This window comes from Thamnophis sirtalis, unplaced genomic scaffold (assembly GCF_051295495.1).
Source record: "Thamnophis sirtalis isolate CommonGarterSnake01/CBP01778 unplaced genomic scaffold, rThaSir2_p1.2 scaffold_14, whole genome shotgun sequence".
Classification (NCBI taxonomy): Eukaryota; Metazoa; Chordata; class Lepidosauria; order Squamata; family Natricidae; genus Thamnophis; species Thamnophis sirtalis.
Genome location: NW_028261394.1, coordinates 2,777,685 through 2,802,532, shown reverse-complemented (window position 1 = coordinate 2,802,532; position 24,848 = coordinate 2,777,685). Strand labels below are relative to the sequence as shown.

Genomic DNA, 24,848 nt, shown 5'->3' with positions numbered 1-24,848 from the left:
AAGCCCCCTCTTTTGAGAGTTTGTCTGGATTTCTAGCCCTGTCACCTAGCAATTGCTTTTCCTATTGACGACTTAAAGAAAACAAACGGGGTGTATACCAGGGATAAAATGCGTCTGCACAAAACAGTTGCCCGAATTTCTTCTCTTCCCTTTTTTTATTTATTTTATTTTTTTCTTTCCACACAATATGACTACGGCGATAACATTAGAAAAGCTCCGAAGGTTCGGAAAGCACGCGGGTGACAATAAAATATACAATTGCATTAAATGCACATTATTACATGCACTTCGCTCACTATGCCCGAAGGGTTTTTTGCTAAGGAACAAAACAACGAGAATGTGTGTTATGTTTGGGAGGAGCTGCGATTATAACCTCCCAAATGTTGGTTGATTATAACCAACAATCTTCTACTCACAGTTTGTGGACCTTACAGCTTGTTTTGTGTTGTACAAAATCCACCTACTTTGGTTTAATCTGGTGGCGTTGGAAGTTCCCAAATAACTTATTTCGCTTATTTAAATTCCTCAACTAACAACAATCAGAGAGGATGGTGAAGCTGACGCATGGGTTCAAGTCACAATGTGCTTGTAAATCCGCCTCTTTGAGAACCATGGTGTAGTCCAGTTAACCTTGATTGACGTAATCTGTAGCTACAGTGGTCAGTGTGATTATTTGGATTCCAAACATCTATAAGTAGAGTCGATTCTATTTTTTCATTCGCTTAACCCAGGGGTCCTCAAGCTACGGCCCGCGGGCTGGATACGACCCGCCGAAGCCGTTGATCCGGCCCATGCGGGACCATGAGGCTGCCCCAGGGATGAAATCCAGCAGGTTCTGACAGGTTCTGGAGAACCGTTAGCGGAAAATTTGAATAGTTCGGAGAACCGTTAGCAGAAAATTTGAGTAGTTCGGAGAACCGTTAGCAGAAAATTTGAGTAGTTCGGAGAACCGGTAGCGAAATTTTGAGTAGTTCAGAGAACCGGCAAATGCCATCTCTGGCTGGCCCCAGAGCGGGGTGGGAATGGGAATTTTGCCGTATCCTTGCGAAGGACGCAATCCTTGGTAGAATTGTGCACCAAATAGAGCACCAAAACTGACCTCTTTCCGAATATCTCTGGGCCCGGAGAGATTTACCTGCTTTTTCGCCTCCTCTTAATAAACCCCAAAGCATCCGAGACCAGCCAGTCCGTTTCCCAATGATAAACTTCACAATTAGATCTTTCCTGCCCAATTTTGCCAACGTTTTCTAATAAAATCCCATTAATATTTAATGCGCAATTATTAAATATTTAAAAATTTAAAAGTGAAATAGTTTCTTTCTTTCTTTCTTTTTTTTAAGCGTGCCTGCGATGAATAATTTACGGGCTGCAAATGAGCTTACGCAGGGGAGGGGTTTGTGGTGGCGGAGGGGGGGGTTCTGCAACCTGTCTTTTCTGATTGCCTAAGTGAGGTTGCCCAGCGGCAGCTTCTCAGCTGGGTAGAGTTGTGGCAGGATCGTTCCCAGGCTGTCATGGCATGTGAGAATGGCCGTGGGAGACAGGGAAGAGATGCTGCCTACCCGAAGGGTTAGACAGTAATAGCAAGAGCCCTTGGACTTATCTACCGCTTCATAGTGCTTTATAGCCCCCTCTAAGCGGTTTGCAAAGTCAGCCTCTTGTCCCCCAACAATCTGGGTCCTCATTTTACCCACCTCGGAAGGACGGAAGGCTGAGTCAACCTGGAGCCTGGTGAGATTCGAACTGCCAAATTGTAGGCAGCCAGCAGTCAGCAGAAGTAGCCTGCAGTACTGCACTCTGACCACTGCGCCACCATGACCTTTCCTTCCTTCCTTCCTTCCTTCCTTCCTTCCTTCCTTCCTTCCTTCCTTCCTTCCTTCCTTCCTTCCTTCCTTCCTTCCTACCTTCCTTCCTTCCTACCTACCTACCTACCTACCTACCTACCTACCTACCTACCTACTTGGCACTTAGACTTATATACTACTTCACAGTGCTTTACAGCCCTCTCTAAGTGGCTTACAGAGTCAGCCTCTTGCCCCCCAACAATCCATGTCCCTCATTTTACCCACCTTAGAAGGATGGCAGGCTGAGTCAATCCTTGAGTCGGTCAGGATCGAACTCCTGGCAGAGGGCAGAGATAGCTTGCAACACTGCATTGTAACAATTACACCACTATGGCTTCCTTCCTTCCTTCCCTCCCTCCCTCCCTCCCTCCCTCCCTCCCAAGCAATAGCAGACTTATATACCGCTTCACAGTGTTTTACAGCCCACTCTAAGCGGTTTACAAGGTCAGCCTCTTTCACCCAACAATCTGGGTCCTCATTTTACCCCCCTCGGAAGGATAGAAGGCTGAGTCTATCTTGAGCCGGTCAGAATCGAACTGCTGGCAGTCAGCAGAATTAGCCTGCAATACTGCATTCTAACCACCACAGCTCTTGGAAAGGACTTCAGAAAGGACTGAAGACAGAGAGAGAGATGGCTGAAAACTGAGCTACAAGAAGACCCCCTCTCTTTCCCACCTCCTCCAGGATGACTTGTCCTTCAGTTTTGTCCTCCCCAAAGTCTTCTTGTTCTCTCTCTCTCCCCACCTCCCATCTCCCCCCCGGTTATTCTTGTTGCTTGGCTTCGTAGTTCTGCCTCCTCGCCGATCTGGCGGCTTTCTTCTGCCTAAGCAGTATCGCCTTTAAAAAATGGTTTTCATAACGCGGTCTCCGGGAAGAGAAGTTAGAACATGACAAATATTCCAATAAAGAGGGAGCAGAGACCCCCAGAACTGGGACTCCGAGGACAAGGTCAGAGGGCTCTCCCGAAGCACACCCAGAGGAGCCGTTGAGCATGGAAAGCAAACTCTTCAGTTCCAGCCGAAGGGCCAAAGGAAGGAAGGGACTTTTGGGGGCAGGCGCGAACGATTGACAATTAACGTGTGTCCTCAACTTGGAAATGCCAACGAGGAAACTGAAGGGATTAAAACCAGGATACAGAAAAAGGCCAACTGGCTTCTTCTCCGAGGGCTACTCAGGAGAGTTGACCCTCCAAGATTAAGGAACGTTTCCTTGTGCGGTGCTCCTCCCTCCCACTGACGCAGGGAAGCGGCCTTTGTTTTCCTCTGCACATCTCCAAGTTGTGACACTGCGCTATTCACCACGGAAGCCGCTCCATTAGTCTCGGCCATTATGCAAATAGAGAAGGCCAGGCTGACCTTTTCAATCAAGCGGGTGGCGACAGGGGAGAGACGAGGGAAATTGTGATGGCGGACCGGGCCCATCCTGCCTCCCGCGAGAGATGGGAAATGGAAGATTGCACCGAAGAAATGTAGTGTTGTGGCCCGCCAGTGGCTAGTGGAGCTGGCAGCAGATTCAGACAGTGAGGAGGGTTGGGGAGGAACCTGGGCCAGTCCTGGAGTCTGGGGAAGGCTCTGACGAGGGCTCTGTGTCGGAGGCAGAGAGGGGGCCAGAGCCGTCTGACAGTTATCAGCTGCCTTCGGAGTCAGACATCAGTGGCGCAGAAGAACAACTGGAGCCTGTTCCCAGTGTGCGCATGCGCAGAGTTGCCAGACGAAGGAAGCAGCTAAAGAACAGGGGTTGATTTGGGAGTAAGGCTGCAGGTGGACGATGAATGGCCCCTCCCAGAGGAAATAAAAGAGGAGCGAAAGGGGAGGGGGCTTTTGCAGGAAACAATTCATTCGTTAGTTCGTTAGTTTATTTCAGGAGTGTGAAGATCTGTCCGTGAATCTCGGAGACTCTGTGCCTGGTCTTTCCTTGCACAGCACTGTGTTGGAAGCTATTTATATGGCAGCTTTCCAAGCTAGATAAGGTCTGTGGTCATAAATACTCCTTTGAAAGACTGTTAGCCAGGCCTTTGCTGGATGTGAATGAGAGGAATTCGCATTCATTTAATAAAAGGGTTTGTCGGGACCAGGAATCTGCTTCGTACTTTTGGGGGAAGCCTAGCTCAGAACATGTAGCATCCATGGTTTCAATTAATAGATTTCACCAACTCTTGGTGCCTCTAATTTATATCTCTTGTAAAGGTAGGTGAGGAGGATAGGCTCCCTAGGGAACAATTAGATAAGAGAACACAGAGTCCACAGCTGTATAACAGGCAAAGAAAAAGACCGAGAAAATAACTGCCTAACTTCTCATCCTCGTGGAGACTCCTGGGAGGGGAGGAGTGGGGCAGGGTGGGCGTGGCCAGCCAGGGTGGCATTTGGAAGTTTGCCAAACTGGGCAGAATCCTAGCTAGGGGGTCGCTCAAACCCGTGCGAACAGCCCACCCCTGTAGTATCGTGACCCGACAAAAGGGCGAACGACAAATCCACGCCCGACTAAACCGCGTCACTAAAACCGCGACGTCATCAGCAGCGCGGCGACAGCAGCGTGGAGACAGAAGGGTGCTTTACGACAGCGCGTCGACAGAAAGCCGATTTAACTTAAGGTAAGGGTTAGCGTTAGCGTTATGTTTAGGGTTAGGGTTAGGGTTACGTTTAGGGTTAGGTTTAGGTTTAGAGTTAGGTTTAGTTTTACAGCGTGCTTCTGTCGCCGCTCTGTTGTCGGCGCGATTCAGCGCTCATTCGTCGGAGCGCTTTCGAACACGCGGTTTTGTCACCGCGGTTTAGTCGGGCGCGGTTTTGTCGTTCGCCCTTTTGTCTGCGAACCCTGTAGTATCTATCTTGACTTCAAAAGTTCTGTAAACACCCCACGAAAGAAAACAATCCTTTTTTTTTTAAGGCAGTCTTTTGATAACGCCAACTGAATCTTTTCTTAGGCTTTGGAGCCTTCAAAATATCTTTGTTAGGCAAGATGACAAACACCCTGAAGTTAACATCTTGGGAGAGAGGGGGGGGGGAAGAAGAAAGGAAAAGTAATTTATGATATTCGAGTTGTTTTTTACCCTGGTATCAGCCAAACACCTAGGCTCCATTTCGCTGTCACAAAAAATTAAAAGCGCTGAGCAATAACCTCGTCTCGCATTGCTAAGTGTATCGGTGCAGAATGACTAACTTACGAAATGGAGATATTTTGGGTTCCCTTTTTAGCTTTTCGGTGGATCGAGAGGAAAAAGAATGTTAGGTAAAAACAGAGTGGAAGATTTTTGTCCTAAAGATGCCTGTTCTTTTTTTTTAAGGGAGCGGGGTAAATCACGATGGGTAGGAAATGCACGAGAAAGTATCTATGATAGAACCGTACCTTGGAAACTGCCGTGGGGTTTTAAACGATGCCAAGAGTTGAGATAATTTCAGATAGGTTTTTTGCTTTGCTTTTGGTAAAAGATAAACTCATAGTCTCAGTGTCTCCTAATGCCTCCCCCCCCCTTTTTTTTCTCTTCTTCTTCCAGGCTTAATTCAAGTTTTTCTCCACCACATAGGGAGCTCTTAAAATTTCCTATGACATAAACTCTCTTCTTTTCATCTCATTCTACCAGCCTCTCAAAAAGTCCCGGAAAATGATACAAGCAGATTTTATCTCTCCACGGGGCCGAGATTATAAATATGTGCAGATCGGGAAGTTCTGTCTGTGCCTCTCCTAGATATCCTTACCTTATTTAGAATATAGAATAATATAGAGTTGGAAGGGACCTTAGAGGTCTTCTAGCCCACCCCCCTGCCTAGGCAGGAAACCCTACACCACTTCATACAAATGGCTATCCAGCATCTTCTTAAAAACCTCCAATGTTGGAGCATTCACAACTTCTGGAGGCAACTTCTGTTCCACTGATTCATTGCCCTCACTGTCAGGAACTTTCTCCTTAGTTCTAGGTTGCTTCTCTCCTTGATTAGTTTCCACCCATTGCTTCTTGTCCTGCCCTCAGGTGCTTTGGAGAATAGCTTGGCTCCCTCTTCTTTGTGGCAGCCCCTGAGATCTTGGAAGACTGCCATCATGTCTCCCCGAGTCCTTCTTTTATTCCTGCAACCGTTCTTTGTATGTTTTAGCCTCCAGTCCCCTAATCATCTTTGTTGCTCTTCTGTTTAATACCATCCCGTTTTGTCTGATGTCCTTCACACAGGATTGCAAAAAATCCGTTGAGTCTTTGAGGGAGCTGCCAACAAGATAAGCGAGCAGAGAGATTCCTTGTACGAATAAGAGAGTCGTACGAATTCTTGAGAAGAATAGAATAGACAGGGGTAACGTTAGAAGTCCGGTCTGCTGGAATGGGGTGGTAAGAGCGAACCAGGTGGAGATTGGTGGAGAAATGGGCCAAAACCTGAAAACTTTCATTGTATTAGCTTGTAATACAGCTGTAGAAATCGGACAGCGGAATTTTGGTAATTCTTTTCATGTAAAGGAGTAGCTCTCCACACTGATAAAACTGGAAGGAAAGAGAAGAAGAGGACCATTAACCTCAAGGTGTGTAGACTCAATTACAGTGGTGGTGGGTGAACCATTGGAAGACCTAAAGGACCAGGTTGGAGAAGATCTACTTGATGTAGTCACCAAGAATCAACTTGATCAATCTGAACTCTTCCCAATGGATGACTGATCAGCTGGTCTATCAGTACCCATCCATCAACAGGTAGATCTTCTCTGTCAGAAATATAGCAAGAGCAGTTAGACTTATCTACCGCTTCATAGGGCTTTCAGCCCTCTCTAAGCGGTTTACAGAGTCAGCATATTGCCCCCACACTCTGAGTCCTCATTTTACCCACCTCGGAAGGATGGAAGGCTGAGTCAACCCTGAGCCGGTGAGATTTGAACAGCCGAACTGCAGAACTGCAGTCAGCTGAAGTAGCCTGCAGTGCTGCATTTAACCACTGTGCCACCTCTACTGTGTAGTTCATTATCTGAGCTCTGCCCAGAGTTTGCTCATTTGGTCAAAAGTTTTGCCGTCCAATATTATATTGGACTAACTGATTCTTAGGCCTGTTATAATAACGTTAAGTGAATACAAGGTGACGTAACTTCTGCAGAGAACTTCTTATTTACACACTTGAATGTGTACAGTGGTAGCTAGGTACTCAACTGCTTTAAAACTCATCAGATGTAGTACTGATGGATTTTGACATAAAATTTTTGCCCCGGTACTCATCATTTGTTTAGTACTCAATGCACAAGCTAGAATTTGTCAGTGTTGGCTGCCTTGTGACTCACTACATTATTCCTTAAGGGGGGGAAATTGTTTGGTACTCATTGTTTTTGGTACCCATCGCAGCTCCTAGAACCAATTAACAATGAGTACCAAGATATGACTGTAATTACTTGTGTCTAGTTGTTTCCATGCCCCAAATAAGAAAATTTTGCAGCACTTCTTCTAAATAATTCTCGTAGCCTGCAAAGAGTCTTTCTTTCTGTTCGTTTTCTCGTCCCACCCCCACCGCCCCAATCCCTGCAGAAATCTTTTCGCTCAGAAATTTTTTTTGTAGACGCGCTTGTACGTTTGAGCTCTGCTCTCAGATTTCTAATAATAGTCGGAGGGTCTGTGAAGTCCATTTCCAAAACTTTGCTTTTCCTATCTTGTCAGTCCTTCAAGTTGGGAGACGGAGATAACTTTTAGGTTTTTTTTTCTCTCTTGCTGAAAGATACATTTCTTCTTTTTAAGGTTTTTATTTTATTTTATTTTATTTGGAACGAGAAGACTCCTGCAAGGGAAGAAGACGGGGGGGGGGAGATATCCCAAAGAACGACTTAAAAGACGCTAAATTGATTCTTCTGCAAACGGAATCTTGCAAAGCACTTGTAAATTGTAAATTTAATGAATTTATACGCCGCCCAATCCTGAAGGACTCTTGGCGGCTTACATAAAAACAACTCGAAAAGGAATATAGAAAATATAAAATAGAGAAGAAAGCAAGTTAAAAAACACATCACGCACTCAGTCTTAGTGGGGCTGGACCTCAGTCAAGAGGTCAACAGCCCCAGGCCTGCCGAAATAGCTAGGTCTTAGTAGACTTACGGAAGGCCGAGAGAGTGGGGAGGGTCCGGATCTCTGGGGGTAGATCGTTCCAAAGAGCCCGGGCAGCTACAGAGAAGGCCCTCCCCCGAGGAGCCGCCAGACGACATTGTCTAGTCGATGGCACCTGGAGAAGGCCCATCCTGTGTGATCTTATCGGACGCTGGGAGGTGTGCGGGAGAAGACGGTCTCGAAGGTATCCGGGTCCTAAGCCATGTAGGGCTTTAAAGGTGATAAACAGCACCTTGAAGCACGTTCGGAGACCGATAGGGAGCCAGTGCAGCTCGCGGAGGATAGGTGTAACATGGGTGTATCTCGGTACACCCAATATCGCTCGCGCGGCTGCATTCTGGACCAGTTGTAGTCTCCGAACACTTTTCAAGGGCAGCCCCATGTTTGAGCAATCTCCGGAAAGTGTTCGGATTTCTCCACCTGCCATAATTCAGTGTTTTATTATTTGGAATCCGTAAACAGATGCGTATAAATAGCAGACTTTCAAAATCTGCTTAAAGATGACGTGTTTAACTGTACCAGGAATGTCAGCTTCTATTTACTGGGAGATTCGCTGAAATCTGCAATTTGACCAGGGGTGTCTAACTTTGCATACAACTCTTTATGTGGAAGTCAGGGGTTTGGTGTTTAAAATAGAAGGCTCCCCTGGGCTAGGATGCTGATCCAATTCCTCTCCAGCTTTTTTTCCTCCCCCGTCGTTTGAAGGTATGAAACTCTTCAGGGCAGTTTTAAGAAGCCGGCATACGGGTGGGAATTTCTGGAGACAGGTTGTCCCGTGGTGACCTCCAGACTGGATCAGAGTTTGGCCCACTTTCTGCCTTTTTCCTTTTTTCTGGAGATCGACGGCGCGGTTACTGATTAAGGCAGAAGCTTGTTTCACTGAAGGGTTTGCTAGTTAAAATTCTGCTTTGAACGCAGTGACATTTTCATTAGAAGACAGGAAAAGCTTGCCCCGTGTTTTGGATTGTTGTTGGTTTATTTTTTCTTTCCAAAATAGCTTGAATTATTCACTCTGGTTCGTGTAAGCGTGTGGGGGGCGGATGGCTAGGACCGAACGGTTTTTGAAGGGCAGGTATTTCAAAACAGAACGTTAACGAGATGGGGACTTCGATGCCCCGGAAAACAGGACTATCTCTTTAACTTCACCTGTTTTGCCTCAAGTTCAGTTCAGTTCAGTTCAGTTCAGTTCAGTTCGCTTTATTTGTATGCCGGCCATTTCCCTGGGGGGACTCAGGGCGGCTCACAGTTCAAAAAAAGGAGAGGGACAAACAATTTACAACATAAAAGCACTACATCATTTAAGAACTCAACAGTCATACAATTCGAGTAGGGGTTAGAGTCTTTAACCCCAGGCCAGCCGGGATAGCCAGATTTTAAGTGTGGCGCGGAAGGTCTGGAGGGTGGTGAGGGTCCGGATCTCCACGGGGAGTTCGTTCCAGAGGGTCGGAGCGGCCACCGAGAAGGCTCTCCTCCGGGTAGTTGCCAGTCTACACTGGCTAGTAGATGGAATTCGGAGGAGGCCTAATCTATGCGATCTTATCGGTCTAGTGGAAGTAATTGGCAGTAGGCGGTCTCTCAAGTACCCAGATCAAGGCCTTTCCAATCCATCTTGGCTTGCCTAAAAACACCAGCTCAAATCCAATGTTGTAGCCCACCAGTTGCCAGCGGAGGTGGCAGCAGATTCAGACAGTGAGGAGGGTTGGGGAGGAACCTGGGCCAGTCCTGGAGTCTGGGGAAGGCTCGGATGAAGGCTCTGTGTCGGAGGCAGAGAGGGGGGCAGGGACGTCTGACAGTTATCAGCTGCCTTCAGAGTCAGACAGCAGTGAGGCAGAAGAACAGCTGGAGCCTGTTCCCAGTGTGCGCATGCGTAGAGTTGCCAGGCGAAGGGAACAGCTAAAGAACGGGCCGGCTTGGGAGTAAAGCCACAGGTGGACGGTGAATGGCCCCTCCCAGAGGAGATAAAAGAGGGGTGAAAGGGGAGTGGAGTTTGCAGGAGACCATTAGTTTGTTTAATTGGTTCATGACTCCCTGAGGGTCCTTGCCTAATTTTGCAGATATCAGCCTGGCAGCTCTCCAAGCCAGATAAGGTCAGTGACTGTAAATCCTCCCCTGAAAAAACTTTGCTGGATGTGAATGAGCAGAATTCACAGGCAATTAATAAAAGGGTTTTTTGTTAGAACAAGGAATTTGCTTCAGGCTCTCGGGAAGCCTCGGTCAGAGCAACAATAATCTCATCTTTCCTTCACAATAAATGGGGGGTAGGAGTCAAAAAGTCAAGAGGGTGGCTGTGACTGACCCCTCCCCTTCCACTACTCCCCCAATACCCCCTTTTCCTCCTCCTCCTCCTCCTCCTCCTCCTCCTCCTCCTCTACACTACTTCTACTCCACTGCCCTCTTTGACATATCTCCTTTCTCCTGTTCCTCCTCTACTTCTCCCCTAGCTAAAATTTCAACACAGAAAGCACAACATGGATTGGATTTGTTTTGAGATTTGAGATTTGTTTTATTTATATGCCGCCCTATTCCGGGAGGGACTCAGGGCGGCGAACAACTCAAGGGGGAAAGGGAACACAAAATACGATACAAGTAGTTAAAATAGCCAAGAATCACACAGCCACACAGGTCGAGAGGGGAAGGGAACTCATCAACCCCAGGCCTGCCGGCACAGCCAGGTTTTAACGGCTTTTCGGAAGGCCTGGAGAGAGGTGAGAGTCCGAATCCTTGCGGGGAGTTCGTTCCAAAGGGCTGGAGCTGCCACAGAGAAGGCCCTCCCCCGGGTAATAGCCAGGTGGCATTGGCAGGTAGACGGAACCCGGAGGAGGCTGGCCCTGTGTGATCTAATGGGTCTGTGGGAGGTAATTGGCAGCAGGCGGTCTCTCAAGTACCCAGGTCCAATACCATGAAGGGCTTTATAAGTTACGACTAGCACTAGTTTTTCAGGAGCTCTCCAATTTCATTCCAAAGCCGGTTAAGTTTTGTTGTTGTTGTTGTTGTTGTTGTTTAAGGGACCCAAATTACTCTCCAAATGTAAAGCCCATCCTTCTTAAATGAGGACTTTGCTTTTTCGTTAACTGCGTTTGGTTAAAAGCAACGAACTGGCCAGAGAGGATTGTTGCATATTCCTGCGTGAGCAGTAAAAGATCCACAATAGCTTCAGGTCACAACCCCCCCCCCCCCGCTCTCTCCATCGTGGGCCCTCAGCATCCTTGAAGTTCAATAGACCGACCTCCTTGAGGGAGGCTTCCTGAGTTGGAATAAAAGCCAGTGAGACTTTGGGAGGCCGCTGGTGGGTGGCGATGGGAGATCTTTTGCTAACGTCATCTTGCTTTTCAAATTTCCGTGGCTGTTGACAAAAGACAAGCAATCAGCCACCCCCGGAAACGTTTGAATGGCTGCCTTTGTGGTTCCAGAAAGCCAGGTTAGGCCTTCTAGGTGTTCTGCCTGCTACGGAAGAAAACGAGCCCTGGGTTTTTATTTTATCCTGGGAACATCAGTTGGAAAGCGGAGAATCCAAGTCCATCTCAGGGATGCTGTCAGCGTTCCAAGTATCATGCAGAATTAAATCAGAGTCCAAGGCAGAGCTATCCTTAAGGTTCCAATTTAACAAGACAGACGTGTTGGCACATTGCTACGGAATCCCAATACTGGAAATGAACATCAGAATCCCACCCGGTTAAAAGTTCATGATCTCGTCCCCACACCCACAATCCATCACATCTTCTTCTTCCACGCTGGCATCCACACCCAGCTGCTTCCGGTCAGGTGTCAAAGTGCGGAGACAAAGGATGACCTTGGCTTCTAGTAAAGAATGAAAACAATACATTCCACAATCCTACTCCTGTCTATTCCCCCCTCCCATCACCTATACTAATGAAACAGCATAATGAGATAAGAGAAAGTATGGCAGGCCAAAATTCTAAAAGGAATATACAGATGCTTTCCTAAAACACGTGGGTTGTTTTGTGCAATGGGAGAGGATAAAGAAGCCGACAGTATCATGGTGTTAACAAGCAGATGAGAGGATGAGGAAAGGCTGGGTGAGATCTCACCATCTTCTCCCTAGACGAAGAACCTGATGACTCAGCTCTGTTGTGTGGCTGAACCATGTACCATGAACGGTTGAGAGAACTGGGTATGTGTCATCTAACAAAGAGAAGATGACAGTCTTCCGATGTTTGAGGGGTTGACACGGAGAAGAAGGGTCAACCTCTTCTTCAAAGCTCCTGAAGGCAGGACAAGAAGTAATGAGTGGAAACTTATTGAAGAGAGATCCAACCAAGAACTAAGGAAGAACCAGAACTTCATAACAGTGGAACAACTTGCCTCCAGAAGTTGTGGATGCTCCATCAATGGAGGCTTTCAAGAAGAGACTGGACAGACATTTGTCTTGAAAGGTGAAGGGTCTCCTGCTTGAGGAGTTGGACTGGAAGATCTCTAAGGTCCCTTCCAAGCCTATTATTCTATATATCTATATCGGTCATTCCACAAAATGCCAAATAGTGGTTATAACTAAACTCTCTTTTCCAAGTAAAACTTCCTTACACATTTCTTCAAACTGGCCAACATTTGTCATCGGTGTCTAACGTTGCAGCGTAGAATGTTTTATAGTCCTCTGAAGAGAGACCAACGGTTTGTAGTTTCCCTGCCTTTGAACAAAATCTGTAGCAAGAAACAGAATTTGAGAATAGTCCTCAAATTGGCCAGTGTTGGGATCTTGCATGGTCAACTGGTCGGATCCCTAAACAAGATCTTGCCGAGGTGGCGCAGTGGTTAGGGTGCAGTACTGCAGGCCACTTCAGCTGACTGTTATCTGCAGTTCAGCGGTTCTAATCTCATCGGCTCAAGGTTGACTCAGCCTTCCATCCTTCCGAGGTGGGTGAAATGAGGATCCAGATTGTTGTTGGGGGCAATATGCTGACTCTGTAAACCGCTTAGAGAGGGCTGAAAGCCCTATGAAGCGGTATATAAGTCTAACTGCTATTGCTATTGTTGCTGTTGTTGTTATCGGTTGCAACTAGGGGCCAAATCCAATATAATACAATGATTACAATAAATAGATAAACCCAATTTCAATCATAAGGACAACTTTGCTGAGAGAGGCTCTCGCCTAAACTCCAGAGTCCACGGTGGAGGAATGTCAACTCTGCAAGGACTTCCAAAATGCTATCAGAATTCGCACTGATCTTCAGGCGGTGGAAAGAGTGTCCTGTCAAAGGGGGCTGGTGCCCTCCAACCAGCACCCCCTGTTCAGCCTGTTTATAGATGCCAGGGGAAGAAGAAGGGCAACTGACATGGAGGGTGATGGGAAGCAGATGCCATGGATGGCAGAATCCCACAATCTCTTTCACACTCATGCTAATTTATCTCCAAGGTAGGAAGAAGCTGGTGATTAAAAGTCCATCGAAACGTCTAAACAATGCTGCGGGGTGGGAAAATGGGAGAGCAGCTTAATTCTTAAGGACGTGCTCCTCAATCCCTCCTCCCATTCTTCTCCCAGCTATTCCCACCAGCTGAGTCAAGCCAACAAGCCTGATACGTTTGGCGTTGAGAATTTGGACCGGAGAGCTTGCATTGTATTCCGAAAACAAATGCACAGTTGGGTGCCTGGAATGTGCCAATACCCCTGGCAGCTTTTGTCAGTGATTAAATCCCACTCGGCACCAAAAATGGATTGTAGTTGTTTTTTTCTGGTAGAAGGAGCTTCTGTTTTTGGTCTACAGGGTCTTCGTGCTAGCTAAAGAGGGGCTTGTTGTTTTAGTTGCGAAGTCGTGTTTGACCCATCGCGACCCCATGGACAATGTTCCTCCAGGCCTTCCTGTCCTCTGCCATCCTCCGGAGTCCATTGAAGCTCACGCCTACTGCTTCGGGGACTCCATCTAGCCACCTCCTTCTCTGCTATTCCCTCCTTCTTCTACCCTCCATCGTTCCCAACACGAGGCTCTTCTCCAGGGAGTCCTTCTTCCTTCTCATTAGGTGGCCAAAGTCTTTGAGTTTCCTCTTCAGGATCTGGCCTTCTAAAGAGCAGCCAGGGTTGATCTCCTCTAGGACTGACCAGTTGGATGGCCTTGCAGTCCTTCTTATTTTGCCCTCCATCGTTCCCAGCATGAGGCTCTTCTCCAGGGAGTCCTTCTTCCTTCTCATTAGGTGGCCAAAGCCTTTGAGTTTCCTCTTCAGGATCTGGCCTTCTAAAGAGCAGCCAGGGTTGATCTCCTCAAGGACTGGCCGGTTGGATGGCCTTGTAATCCTTCTTCTTTTGCCCTCCATCGTTCGCAGCATGAGGCTCTTCTCCAGGGAGTCCTTCTTCCTTCTCATTAGGTGGCCAAAGTCTTTGAGTTTCCTCTTCAGGATCGGGCCTTCTAAAGAGCAGCCAGGGTGGATCTCCTCCAGGACTGACCGGTTGGATGGCCTTGCAGTCCAAGGGACTCAATGCAGGAGTCTTCTCCAGCACCATAGAGGAACTAGGTGAATGCAACATGGGGAGGATATTGGTGTCAGAGAGTTAATTAATCTTCTGGTTTCTGTAGCTGATTAAGTTCAGGGCAAGTTTTTCAAGTACATTCACAAATATACATTCTTGTAAATGCTATTAACATTTACCTATTAACTATTAATATTTATCACTTAACTTCTTACAAATATAGAAAGCACAGCTGGAGTCACTTTCTTGCCATCGCATGCCCCCATTTTATTTTGCAATAACCTTACTCCTTCCATCTTCTCAACCTCCCTTCTTTGCCTTCTTCTTTCCTCCTTTCCCTTCTCCTTTCTTCTTCCCCTCTTTCCCTCACTCGTCCTCTCTTCTCCTCCTTCTTCCCCTCTCTCCTACTCTTATTTCCCCTCCCTTACTTCCTCTGCTTTGCCTTTTCTTCTTCTCCCTCTTCATGCTCACTCTTTTCTTCTTCCCCTCTCTTTCCCCAACTCCTCCTCTCCTTCTCCTTTCCCTCTTTCCTACTCTTACTTCCCCTCCCTTACTTCCTCTGCTTTGCCTTTTCTTCTTCTCCCTCTTCATCCTCACTCTTTTCTTCTTCCCCTCCTCCTCCCTTCTCCTCTTTCTTCCCCTCTTTCCTACTCTTACTTCCCCTTCCTTACTTCCTCTGCTTTGTCCTTTCTTCTTCCCCTCTCTTTCCCCAACTCCTCCTCTCTCCTCCTCCTCCTTCCCCTCTTTCCTACTCTTACTTCCCCTCCCTTACTTCCTCTGCTTTGTCCTTTCTTCCTTTCTCTCCTCATCCTCCCTCCTTTCTGTTGTGGGCAGAACATTCCCTGAATGGCTGCAGATGTTCATCTGGAACCACCTCTGCCCTCCTTCTCCTCCTCCTCCTCCTCTTCCTCCCACAACCCGGTGGCCCAAATGGTGACATGGCCATGGAGGGGACGGGAGAGAAGACGTCACAGCCTCCGGGGAGCAAGTGTGTCTCTGTATATTATCGGAATTGAAGCCTTCTGGGCTGTTGTGTTGATAAAACAAGCTAGCTTAGGTGGCATCTCCAACTTGTGTTTAACTAAAGCTCTTCTCGGTAATTAATGGGGGGATAAATTGTGGCTTAATTACTCAGAAAGCACCTTGGGTGAAGGATTCATGGTAATTGTTGTGTATCCCCCTGAAGGATTCACTCCACTGGCAGCAAACTTTCCTAACGATAAAATGCTGGCTGAGTGGCAGCCAACACAGCTGCCTTCCCTTGGCCAAAAATCTCCCAGAGAGAGAGAGGCATTCCGCTACGGAGTTTGCTCTTTTTGGTAGTTTGGAGATATATTCCCCTACCCTCTCATGCTTTTCCATACAAATTGAATTTGTTCTGCTGTTAACAGAGTTCCTAAATTTGGGAATAGAATAGAATAGAATAGAATAACAGAATGGAATGGAATGGAATAATTCAAAATAGAACATAGAACAGAATAGAATAGAGAATGCAAAATGCAATATAGAAGAGAATAGAATAGAACAGAATAGAATAGGAAAATGCAAAGAGCAAAATAGAATGTAGAACAGAACAGAATAGAATAAAATAGAATAGGAAAATACAAAAAGCAAAATAGAATGTAGAACAGAATAGAATAGAGAATGCAAAATGCAATTTAGAATATAGAACAGAATAGGACAGAATAGAATGGAATAGGAAAATGCAAAAAGCAAAATAGAATTTAGAACAGAACAGAATAGAATAGAATAGAATAGAATAGGAAAATGCAAAAAGCAAAATAGAATGTAGAACAGAACAGAATAGAATAAAATAGAATAGGAAAATACAAAAAGCAAAATAGAATGTAGAACAGAATAGAATAGAGAATGCAAAATGCAATTTAGAATATAGAACAGAATAGGACAGAATAGAATGGAATAGGAAAATGCAAAAAGCAAAATAGAATGTAGAACAGAACAGAATAGAATAGAATAGAATAGAATAGAATAGGAAAATGCAAAAAGCAAAATAGAATGTAGAACAGAACAGAATAAAATAGAATAGGAAAATACAAAAAGCAAAGCAGAATGTAGAACAGAATAGAATAGAGAATGCAGAATGGAAAATAAAATGTAGAACACAATGGAGCGGAACGGAATAAAATAGAATACTTTATTTGGCCAAGTGTGACATCTACTGTTAATAGCAATAGCAGTGACACATAGACTTATATGCCGCTTTACAACGCTTTTCACAGCCCTCTCTAAGCCGTTTGCAGAGTCAGCCTCTTGCCCCCAACAATTTGGGTCCTCGTTTTACCAACCTCGGAAGGATGGAAGGCTGAATCCACCTTGAGCCTGGTGAGATTTGAACTGCCAAACAGCAATTAGCAGTCAGCTGATGTAGCCTGCAGTACTGCACTCTAACCACTGCGCCACTTCGGCTTAATTTACAAGTCTGGTAGCTTTCGGTGGGATTTTGGGAGGGTTTCCTATGTGGTTAGGCCTAACTTCTATCTTGTTCAGGTGACGTTTTTCCCTTTGGTTTCCTCTCACTTACGTCCCAAGGGATCTTTTAGGCAAGATTTCCGGAATTTGTCCATCCTGCTAATAAGTCTACTTCCATCTTTAGACAAGGCAGCCTCGTCCTGGCTTCTCGTGGCCCTTCTGTCTCACCCTACCTGCACAGCCTTAGTCCTCGGTTCAGTTTTACCGGTGCCTTACAAAAACTCATTGGAGCAACATTAATTCGCTTCTCCAATCTTGCTTTCTCCATGCCTGGTGGGGGGGGGGGGGAATCTACTCCCCTCAGCGAGGGCCCGCAACTTGGGAGTCCTCCTGGACCCACAGCTGACATTAGAGCATCATCTGTCGGCTGTGACCAGGGGGGCCTTTGCTCAGGTTCGGTCACTCACGCCCTTGTTACCTCGAGGCTTGACTACTGTGACGCGCTCTACATGGGGCTGCCCCTGAAAAGTGTTCGGAGACTACAATTAGTCCAGGATGCAGCCGCGCGAGCTATATTGGGTGTACCAAGGTACACCCACATCACACCTATCCTCCGCGAGCTGCACTGGCTTCCCATTGGTCTCCGGACGCAATTCAAGGTGCTGGCGATCACCTTTAAAGCCCTACATGGCCTAGGACCCGGATACCTGCGGGACCGTCTTCTGCCGCATACCTCCCAACGACCGATAAGATCGCACAGGGAGGGCCTTCTCCGGGTGCCGTCAGCCAGACAATGTCGGCTGGCAACTACCTGGGGGAGGGACTTCTCTGTAGCCGCTTCGACCCTCTGGAATAAGCTGCCCCCAGAGATCTGGACCCTACCCACTCTCATGGCCTTCCGTAAGGCTCTTAAGACCTGGCTATTCCGGCAGGCCCTGGGCTGTTGAACTCACGTTGAGTTCCAGCCCCGATTAGACTGGGTGTATGTTGTGGTCTTTTTAACTGTGTTTTTGTGTTTTTCAATTTCTATTTTAATTGTATTGTTGTAAGCCGCCCGGAGTCCTCCGGGATTGGGCGGCCTATAAATTTATTAAACATTCAAACATTCAAACCTCTGCCGATTTTTCTCATCTGCGGAAGGTCCTATGTGAACGATTCCTGACCGCGCTAAAAAAAAAATATTGTAATCTCTTTCCGCTTCGTTTCAGATTTAAAGAAGCAACTGGAAAGTGCGGAGTTGAAAAACCAGCGTTTAAGGGAGATCTTCGGAACCAAGATTCAAGAGTTTCGCAAAGTGTGTTACAAACTGACCGGATACCATATTGATATTACGATTGAGAACCAGTACCGCCTCACCTCCATCTACGCCGAGCACCGAGAAGACTGCTTGATCTTCAAGGCAAGTTATATTTTTTTTTCCTCTTCCGCTACACCAGGGGTAAGCAACCTGTGGCTCTGGAGCCGCATGTGGCTCTTTCGTGCCTCTGCTGTGGCTCCCTGTCGACGGTCGGCGCCACAATTTTGAGTGGAGCTTCTGGTTAGCGGGGGGAGGGGGACGCGCCAGGAGGAGACTCTATGACAAGGGGTGGGTTTTCCGGTCAGCTCTATAATTGATAGGGCTTTCGGTTAGGACAGATAGAGGAAAAAGGATGCCGCACTAGGAGGAGACTCTATGGTGAGGGAACCAGACCTGGTTGACTCCAGAATTGAACGGGGGGCTTCCGGTTAGGACCTTTGTGGCTCTTTGAGTGTTTAAGGTTGCCGACCCCTGTCCTACAAATATAGACATAACATTTCTGAGAAAATGGACAAGTGTGAACATCAACAGAAGGTTCTTTGGGATCTTGGTGGACTTGCTCAACTGATACCGATAAACCCATGAGACAGGTGTCTCCTTAGGGGGTTAATGTTGAGTTGTTCTTCAGGAAAACTCTTTGGTCTACCTTTCTCCCTTTCCTTTTGACTGAATAGAGCAGCGTTTCTCAACCTTGTGAACTTTGAGACGTGTGGACTTCAACTTCCAGAATTCTCCCTCCAGCATGAAGTCCACACGTCTTCAAGTTGAGAAGGTTGAAGAACACTAGAGTATCGTTGCCTGATTCCCAAAACTGAAACAGCAACAGACTTTGGACCTCCATTGTTTTGCTTTGCAAAATATGTCCTACACTGATTAAAAACCCTTTGGCCATCCCTTTTATTATGCCAAAAACCCACTCATGTTAAATTTGGGGTTTCAAAGCAAGATGGCAAGATTGAATCAAAGATTAAATCATAGAAAGTGGACATCATCGCCCTCCAACCATCTGGTTTTCATTGGAAAGTGAGTTGCCGGACCTTCTAATCAAAGGTAAGTTATCCGGTTCCTGCAATCTTTTAGCTGGATCAGAATCGGAGAAAGCAGAAATTGTGTTAGTTCAAATACGACCCGCAAATTCCCAAGGACTGAATCCGACCACATTTATACCCAGAAAAAAGGGCAAATCCCTGGCAGAAAATGTAGGCTGGTGGTCATGATTGAAAACTTATTTAAGCAACAAATAACCCATCACGTTTAAGCTAAGCAGGTCATCATCATTGTAAATACCACAACCAACACCACGTCTAATCTGGTCCAAACAGCCATGGAACCGGGCAGATTTTCAGAGCCTTACACATGTTGACACAAGGAAGTCACAACGGCTGCATCCTACAAGGTGACACTGATAGAGGAGATGCAGAATATATACGGATGACGCATCCGATTTTTTTTAGTGCTGGAATCAGGCAATGATCTTGAAACACAATGAAGGCAGTGGTCGGTTCCCACCGGTTCAACCGAACCGGTAGTGGTTTGGTGGCCTGGGTCGCTGGAACCAGCAGTGACCCAGGCCTGCCACGCCCCCGAACCGGTTCTCCGGGTGGCACCGTAGGCGCCGTCATCCTGTTTTCTTTTTGCTTCTGAGAACAATTTGTATTGCAACGCACACGCAGCACACATCAAGTGTGTGCGTGGCGCGGCCATGAGCGAACCGGGAGAATCGACTGCCGGAACCCACCCCTGAATGAAAGGTGTTCATCTTTTGAACCAGGATATGGGATCTCGGTTAATTCTCAACCTTGGAGAACCCCAAAGGACAAATCTACTAGGGTGTCAAACTCAAAGACATGGGCTCGCATCCGGCCCATGGGAGGCTTAGATCTGGCCCCCGTGGCCGCCTGGAAACAGCAAAGGACCAGCCCGCCGTACCTCAGCCAGCACGCCACCCTCCCCAGCTCCGTTTTCACTGGCAGAGGGCTGCAGGAGGCCATCGCAGGCGCCCCCGATACGAGTGACGTTAAGCTGGCCACGCCCTCCCTAGCCTCCAACTCCCAAAGTCAAACAAAACTCTGATCCGGCTCTCAATGAAACCAAGTTTCGCTGGCAAAGCACTCGGACCATTGCAGGTGCCCCCGACAGGAGTGACGTTAAGCTGGCCACGCCCTCCCTAGCCTCCCACTCCCAAAGTCAAACAAAACTCTGATCCGGCTCTCAATGAAACCGAGTTTCGCTGGCAAAGCACTCTGACCATTGCAGGCGCCCCCGACACGAGTGACGTTAAGCTGGCCACGCCCTCCCTAGCCTCCCACTCCCAAAGTCAAACAAAACTCTGATCCGGCTCTCAATGAAATCGAGTTTGACACCCCTGTTGTAGACGGACGTCATGTGTTATCCGTGTTGAAAAATAAGTGCAGTGGCTATTGTGAGTTTCTGTGCCTTTGCTGTGGCTCCCTGCCTCTTGTTTCGTTAAAATAAATAAATAAATTTGAAAGTGGTCCTGTAATACGTTTCAGCCGGGTATGAGAGGCAGGCAATTTGGTACAAAGTAATATATTAGAATTATCCCTGGTTTTGGCAGGTATAGTCTATTACGGTTGCTGGTTCATTAAAGGTCTTAGCTGGTTATAGATGTTTCTCTTATTTATGTAAGTGACTGTAACACGGAAGAAGCCCATTGATCAGTGCGGTGGCTCTGCTTATTAGCTTAGATTTGAAGAATTTCATTTCCCCACCATAAGCCCAGTTGGGTAACTTCAGCTTTCTAAATACCGCAACGGAAGAAAAATACGGCATTCAGCTGCAGGATTTGGCAGGATGTCTGCGGTCCTATCAAAACTCAAAAGAAGCCTGTTTTGGAATGCAAATGGGTGCTCAGCCGGGATGGTTTTACCAATAAGTGGCACATTAGAGGCTAATGTGAGAATATTTGTAGCTCAAGGTTGAAATGAAGGGTCTTTGGTACACTCTCTGAGCTGGGTGGTTTCCTTGCAGACATTTCATTATTCAAACTAGGTAACATCATCAGAGCTAAAAGGGAGTGCAAGGCAAGTGTCTACCACTGATGATGTTACCCAGTTGGGTCATGAAATGTCTGCAAGAAAACCAACAAGCTCCAAAGACACCATAAATAATAATCTTCTTCTTCTTCTTCTTCTTCTTCTTCTTCTTCTTCTTTTTCTTCTTCTTCTTCTTCTTCTTCTTCTTCTTCTGTTTCTTCTTCTTCTCCTCCTCCTCTTCCTCCTCCTTCTCCTCCTCCTCCTCCTCTTCTTCTCCTTCTCCTTCTTTTTCTTCTGTTTCTTCTTCTCCTCCTCTTCCTCCTCCTTCTCTTTTTCCTTCCTCCTCCTCCTCTTCCACTTGCAAACTCTACTCCCTTCTGGCACTGAGGATGTCACCTACTTGGGTCATGGAATGTCTGCAAGAAAACCACCAAGCTCCAAAGACACCATAAATAATCATCTTCTTCTCCTTCCTCCTCTTTTTCTTCTTCTTCTTCCTCTTCCGCCTCCTCTTCTCCTTCTCCTTCTTCTTCTTCTTCTTCTTCTTCTGTTTCTTCTTCTTCTCCTCCTCCTCTTCCTCCTCCTTCTCCTCCTCCTCCTCTTCTTCTCCTTCTCCTTCTTTTTCTTCTGTTTCTTCTTCTCTTCCTCCTCCTTCTCCTCCTCCTCCTCTTCTTCTTCTTCCTCTTCTTCTTCTTCTTCTTCTTGTGCTTCTGTTTCTTCTTCTCCTCCTCCTCTTCCTCCTCCTTCTCTTTTTCCTTCCTCCTCCTCCTCTTCCACTTGCAAACTCTACTCCCTTCTGGCACTGAGGATGTCACCTACTTGGGTCATGGAATGTCTGCAAGAAAACCACCAAGCTCCAAAGACACCATAAATAATCATCTTCTTCTCCTTCCTCCTCTTTTTCTTCTTCTTCTTCCTCTTCCGCCTCCTCTTCCTCCTCCTCTTCTCCTTCTCCTTCTCCTCCTTCTTCTTCTTCTTCTTCTGTTTCTCCTCCTCCTCCTCCTCCTCCTCCTCCTCCTCCTCCTCCTCCTCCTCTCCCTTCTGCCACAATCATCTCATCTTCCAAACTCCACTCCCTTCTGGCACTGATGATGTCACCTACAAGGGCCACGAAATGTCTGCCAGAAAAACCACCAAGCTCAGAGAGCTCCAAGGACCCTGCCTTCCTCCTCTACTCTGCAAACCCCACTCCCTTCTAGCACTGAGCACCAAGAAGCCCACATTAGAACCCGTTATCTACTCTTAGCCGCTTGAAGATGTGCAGACTTCAGTCCCCAGAATTCCCCAGGCGGCCTGCTGGAGAGCTTTCAGATGTGGCCACCCACCTTGAACACTGCTTACTGCTCCTCAAGTTGCCCCTGGGATCTCTGCACACAAAATAGCAATAGCAATAGCAGTTAGACTTATATACCGCTTCATAGGGCTTTCAGCCCTCTCTAAGCGGTTTACAGAGTCAGCATATCGCCCCCACAATCTGGGTCCTCATTTCACCCACCTCGGAAGGATGGAAGGCTGAGTCAACCCTGAGCCGGTGAGATTTGAACCGCCGAACTGCAGATAGCAGTCAGCTGAAGTGGCCTGCAGTACTGCACTCTACCCACTGCGCTACCTCATGTCAGGCCTGCAGGCCATCTTTTCTTTTTGGGCTTCAGGCCTGCCACCCTTTCGACTGTGGGAAAATGGGAGAGGGGATCCTACGGAGTTGGGTGATGTGTAGCCATAACAACATTCTTCTTAGAAAGCCAAGGTCATCTTTGTCTCTGCACCTGGCCGGAACTGGATGGGTGGAATCTTGTCTTCATGTGAAAGTGAAAGATTGGACCATGGGATGAACTTGTGGGTGTTGGGACAAGGGTCTTGAACTTTCAAACCGGGTGGGGAAACTGGGAAGCTTTCAGATGTGCCAACATGACCTCTCTAATAAAGTGGAACTTGGAGGAAGCCCAAGCCTCAGAGTTCTACTTCTTTGAGGGGTCTTACTTGGATCCCTGACAGGAGGACTTGTTGAAAAGTAAGGATTCCTCCGACGATCTTCTCTTCTTCTTGGTCTCACCAAGCTAACACGGTTACCTGGTTTTGATCCGATGGTGATTCACTGACAAACAACTCTCAGCGAACAATCAGGGAGCGGAGGTATTTTTAGAAGTGGAAGGGTTGTGTGTGTGTGTGGGAGGCAGGAACGTTTCTGGCAACAAGTCTATCGCTCCTTTTACAAAATAAAAAATCTTTATCAAGGTCCACCCTGAGTCATTCCTAGTATAATAAACTCTTTTTAGGAGCCCATTAAATTAACAGCTGGAGTCTACCCCGGTGTTTGATTCACGTTTGTTTAAGGAGCTACTTGAAAAAGGTGGGGAGCCTGAAGAGAGAAAATTGAAATAAATTTTTTTAGCTGGATCACGGTGCCTGGCTTCTTAACCGGGGGGTGGGGGCTTCGGTGTGAAACAGCTTTATTTAAAGAGGACAAAATTAACAGAGCAAGGAAACATCTGTGAGACATTGACACACATTAATAATGTGCATTAACTTGCAAATTTATTGGGCAGGCCTGAAGGGATCACTTGTGAAGGCACAGCCATGGTTGGTAGCAGATCATTTTTCTTTCTTCCTCCCAGAGTTCATTTGCCATTTCCTGATGAGGCATACAAAATAAGCTTGGCTTATTGTTTGGCCCTCCGTGTCTCATTTCCTCCCCTGCTTGGAGCTTCGCCGACGCCTCTGAGGTTGCACAGAGAAGCGTGGCTCAACTAAACCCTCAGCATCTCAGAGGGCAGATTATAGGCGGCAGGATGAGTAGCTGCAACTCTCACAAGCCATGACGGCTGGGTCTGGAGGGAAGGGAACTTCAAAAAACCTGGAGGGCAATGCAAAGGGGATGAGGGAATAGCCTTGAGGGGGAGAGGAGGAAGAAGAGGAGGAGGAGGAGGAGGAGGAGGAGGAAGAACATTGTGGAGTCCTTGGTGCTCTCTGAGCTTGGAGGTTTTCTTGGAGACCTTTCATGATCCAACTAAGGAACATTATCATTGCTAGAAAGGAGGAGGAGCAGGAGGAGGAGGAAGAGGAGGAGGAGGAAGAAGAACACTGTGGAGTCCTTGGTGCTCTCTGAGCTTGGAGGTTTTCTTGGAGACCTTTCATGATCCAACTAAGGAACATTATCAGCGCTAGAAGGGAGGAGGAGGAGGAGCAGGAGGAGGAGGAGGAAGAAGAAGAAGAGGAGGAGGAGGAAGAACACTGTGGAGTTCTTGGTGCTCTCTGAGCTTGAAGATTTTCTTGGAGACCTTTCATGATCCAACTATGGAACATTATCAGCACTAGAAAGGAGGAGGAGCAGGAGGAGGAGGAGGAAGAAGAGGAAGAGGAGGAGGAGGAGGAGGAAAAACACTGTGGAGTCCTGGGTGCTCTTTGAGCTTGGAGGTTTTCTTGGAGACCTTTCATGATCCAACTAGGGAACATTATCAGCACTAGAAAGGAGGAGGAGGAACAACTGTGGGGCCCTTGGTGCTCTCTGAGCTTGGAGGTTTTCTTGTAGACCTTTCATGACCCAACTAGGTAACATCTAGTTGCTAAAGGGAGTGGGGCTTTCTCCCTGTTTACATACAAGTGGCTTGCCTCGTCAGTGTCGATGGGAGTGTTCTTGGTGGGTCCTTGATTAGGTTGTGGTTGGTAGTTCTTTTGATTGGGGTATTGTTTATTGCTTGCTGATAATCTGTGCTTATCTGGTTGTCGATGGCTGGTCAGGAGGTGTTTTGGTCTCTCTGTTTATTTTATTTTTTTACTGTCTCTTTTGAATGGCATGTAGATGTTGTTTATCTGT

The 24,848-nt window shown here is 47.0% G+C and overlaps 1 protein-coding gene across 1 annotated transcript in view; it reads left to right on the top strand.

Moving 5' to 3' along the window:
• Nucleotides 1–24,848, top strand: part of MAD1L1 (mitotic arrest deficient 1 like 1) — a 428,801-nt gene that overhangs the window by 296,534 nt on the left and 107,419 nt on the right. The window contains exon 16 of the mRNA XM_087729234.1: nt 17,950–18,140. Within this exon, the coding sequence (XP_087585360.1) occupies nt 17,950–18,140 (191 nt within the window). The remainder of the gene's footprint in view (nt 1–17,949; nt 18,141–24,848) is intronic.